The 1,970-nt window shown below is 53.5% G+C and overlaps 1 protein-coding gene across 1 annotated transcript; it reads left to right on the forward strand.

Annotated features, from left to right (window-relative positions):
- Window positions 1-232: 232 nt before the first annotated feature.
- PTF1A (pancreas associated transcription factor 1a) lies at window positions 233-1,561 on the forward strand. Its single transcript, XM_065399968.1, has 2 exons — window positions 233-869; window positions 1,359-1,561. The coding sequence occupies exons 1-2, from the start codon at window positions 233-235 to the stop codon at window positions 1,559-1,561; spliced, it is 840 nt and encodes a 279-aa protein (XP_065256040.1).
- Window positions 1,562-1,970: the final 409 nt, after the last annotated feature.

Here is a 1,970-nt window from a genome sequence, read left to right on the forward strand (position 1 = left end):
GCGTGCCAGCCCTCAGCTCTAGCAAGTCCCCAGCAGCCTCCCTAGAGAGAGGCAGAGGCGCCGGGGCAGGGCAGCGCCCGCAGCAGGAGCTGGGGCAGCAGCAGCAGCAGGAGGAAGCTCACCGGGAGCAGCCGGGGCGAGTGGCTCAGGAGCAGCAGGAGGCTCCTCGCGGCTGGGTCCCCGGGCAGCAGCGGGCGGCAGCCGCCCCAGCGTGCCCGGGCCAGGGCGCAGCATGGAGACGGTGCTGCTGGAGCATTTCCCCGGGGGGCTGGACTCCTTCTCCTCGCCCCCCTACTTCGACGAGGAGGATTTCTTCACGGACCAGTCCTCCCGCGACCCCCTGGAAGCGGACGAGTTCCTGGAGCAGGACGTGGACTTCCTGAGCCACCAGCTGCAGGAGTATTACCGGGACGGGGGGCAGGGCGAGGGGGGCTATTGCTGCGAGGCGGCGGCCGCCGCGGCCAACTTCTCTTCCTCCTCCTCCCCCTCCTCGCCCAGCTTCCCCTACGAGTGCTGCGGGGCGGCCGCCTCTGAGCTGCTGTCCCCCGGGGGCAGGCTCAAGGCGCTGAGCTCCGCCAAGCGGCGCCGGCGGGTGCGCTCCGAGGCGGAGCTGCAGCAGCTGAGGCAGGCGGCCAACGTGCGGGAGCGCCGGAGGATGCAGTCCATCAACGACGCCTTCGAGGGGCTGAGGTCCCACATCCCCACGCTGCCCTACGAGAAGCGGCTCTCCAAGGTGGACACCCTGCGCCTGGCCATTGGCTACATCAACTTCCTGAGCGAGCTGGTGCAGTCGGACCTGCCCCTGCGGAGCGCCAGCAGCGAGAGCCCCAGCCAGCCCAAGAAAGTCATCATCTGCCACCGGGGCACAAGTAAGTGGGCAGCACAGACACAGGCGCCCAGGTCCAAATTGCTCCCTGGCGTAACTCCGTTGGCTTCCCTGGAGTTACACCAGGGCTGGGTTTACACCTCCCCAGATACACACAAAGACAGGCTCACACATGCTCTCAGAGGCGCACACACAGCGCGTTCTCCTTTGAACCGTTTGTCTGAAGGAATGTGCACCTTGCCTGTTGCCACGACTTCTCTCCTAGCGCAAGACTGCAGCTTGGATAGAGAAGGGCACCTTGTAGAGGGTTTGAGACCATCCACAGCTAGGCTGACCGGTAGAAGAGGGAGGAACCTGGTATTTTCAAACCCAGGAAAGCTGTTATTCTTTGCATGCCACACGGTAATGCTTATACATTTAGCTGGGTTACCTGCATCACTGAAACGGCCAAGAGCAAAGAGAAGGGGTTCCTGGACTGGTTCCCACTGGTATATAGCAAAATATTTATTTTCCTACTGCTCTCTTTTTCCAGGATCACCTTCTCCAAGCGACCCTGATTATGGACTGCCTCCTCTTGCTGGACACTCTCTGTCATGGACTGATGAGAAGCAACTTAAGGAACAAAACATTATTAGAACAGCTAAAGTGTGGACTCCTGAAGACCCCAGAAAACTAAACAACAAATCTTCTCTAAACAACATAGAAAACGAACCTCCATTTGATTTTGCATCATGAATCGTGAATATTTTGACTGTAAATGCAAACATGACACCAGTGTATATTTGTATGTAAAAACCTATATTTTAAACGTAATTTAAAATTCAAAATCTAATGGCAATCAATGTTTTTATTTATCTATTTATTATCAAGTAGAGTTAATGAGGTGGTATTGTCTATTTGTATGTATAACTTATATAATTTATCCTGATTTTAAAATATGCAATAGTTTTATTCCACCAGCACCTTTCGATAAAACTGTTCGGAAAACACTTCCAAAATATGAAAATAATTTATTACCACATGTGGACTATTTCTATGTTTGTTAATAATAAATCCTGATTAAACCTTCTAAGGCAGTTTATTTTGTGGGACATCGATGCTCAGACTATCAGGCAATATAATATTGAACTCAAATAATAAAAAG

This window comes from Emys orbicularis, chromosome 2 (assembly GCF_028017835.1).
Source record: "Emys orbicularis isolate rEmyOrb1 chromosome 2, rEmyOrb1.hap1, whole genome shotgun sequence".
NCBI classification, from domain to species: Eukaryota; Metazoa; Chordata; order Testudines; family Emydidae; genus Emys; species Emys orbicularis.

What these genes read in the sequence shown, in the direction of transcription:
- PTF1A (XM_065399968.1), top strand. Translation starts at nt 233, where the DNA reads ATGGAGACGGTGCTGCTGGAGCATTTCCCCGGGGGGCTGGACTCCTTC. An exon ending in CATCTGCCACCGGGGCACAA is followed by an intron (nt 870 to 1,358) that starts GTAAGTGGGCAG and finishes CTCTTTTTCCAG; the next exon opens with GATCACCTTCTCCAAGCGAC.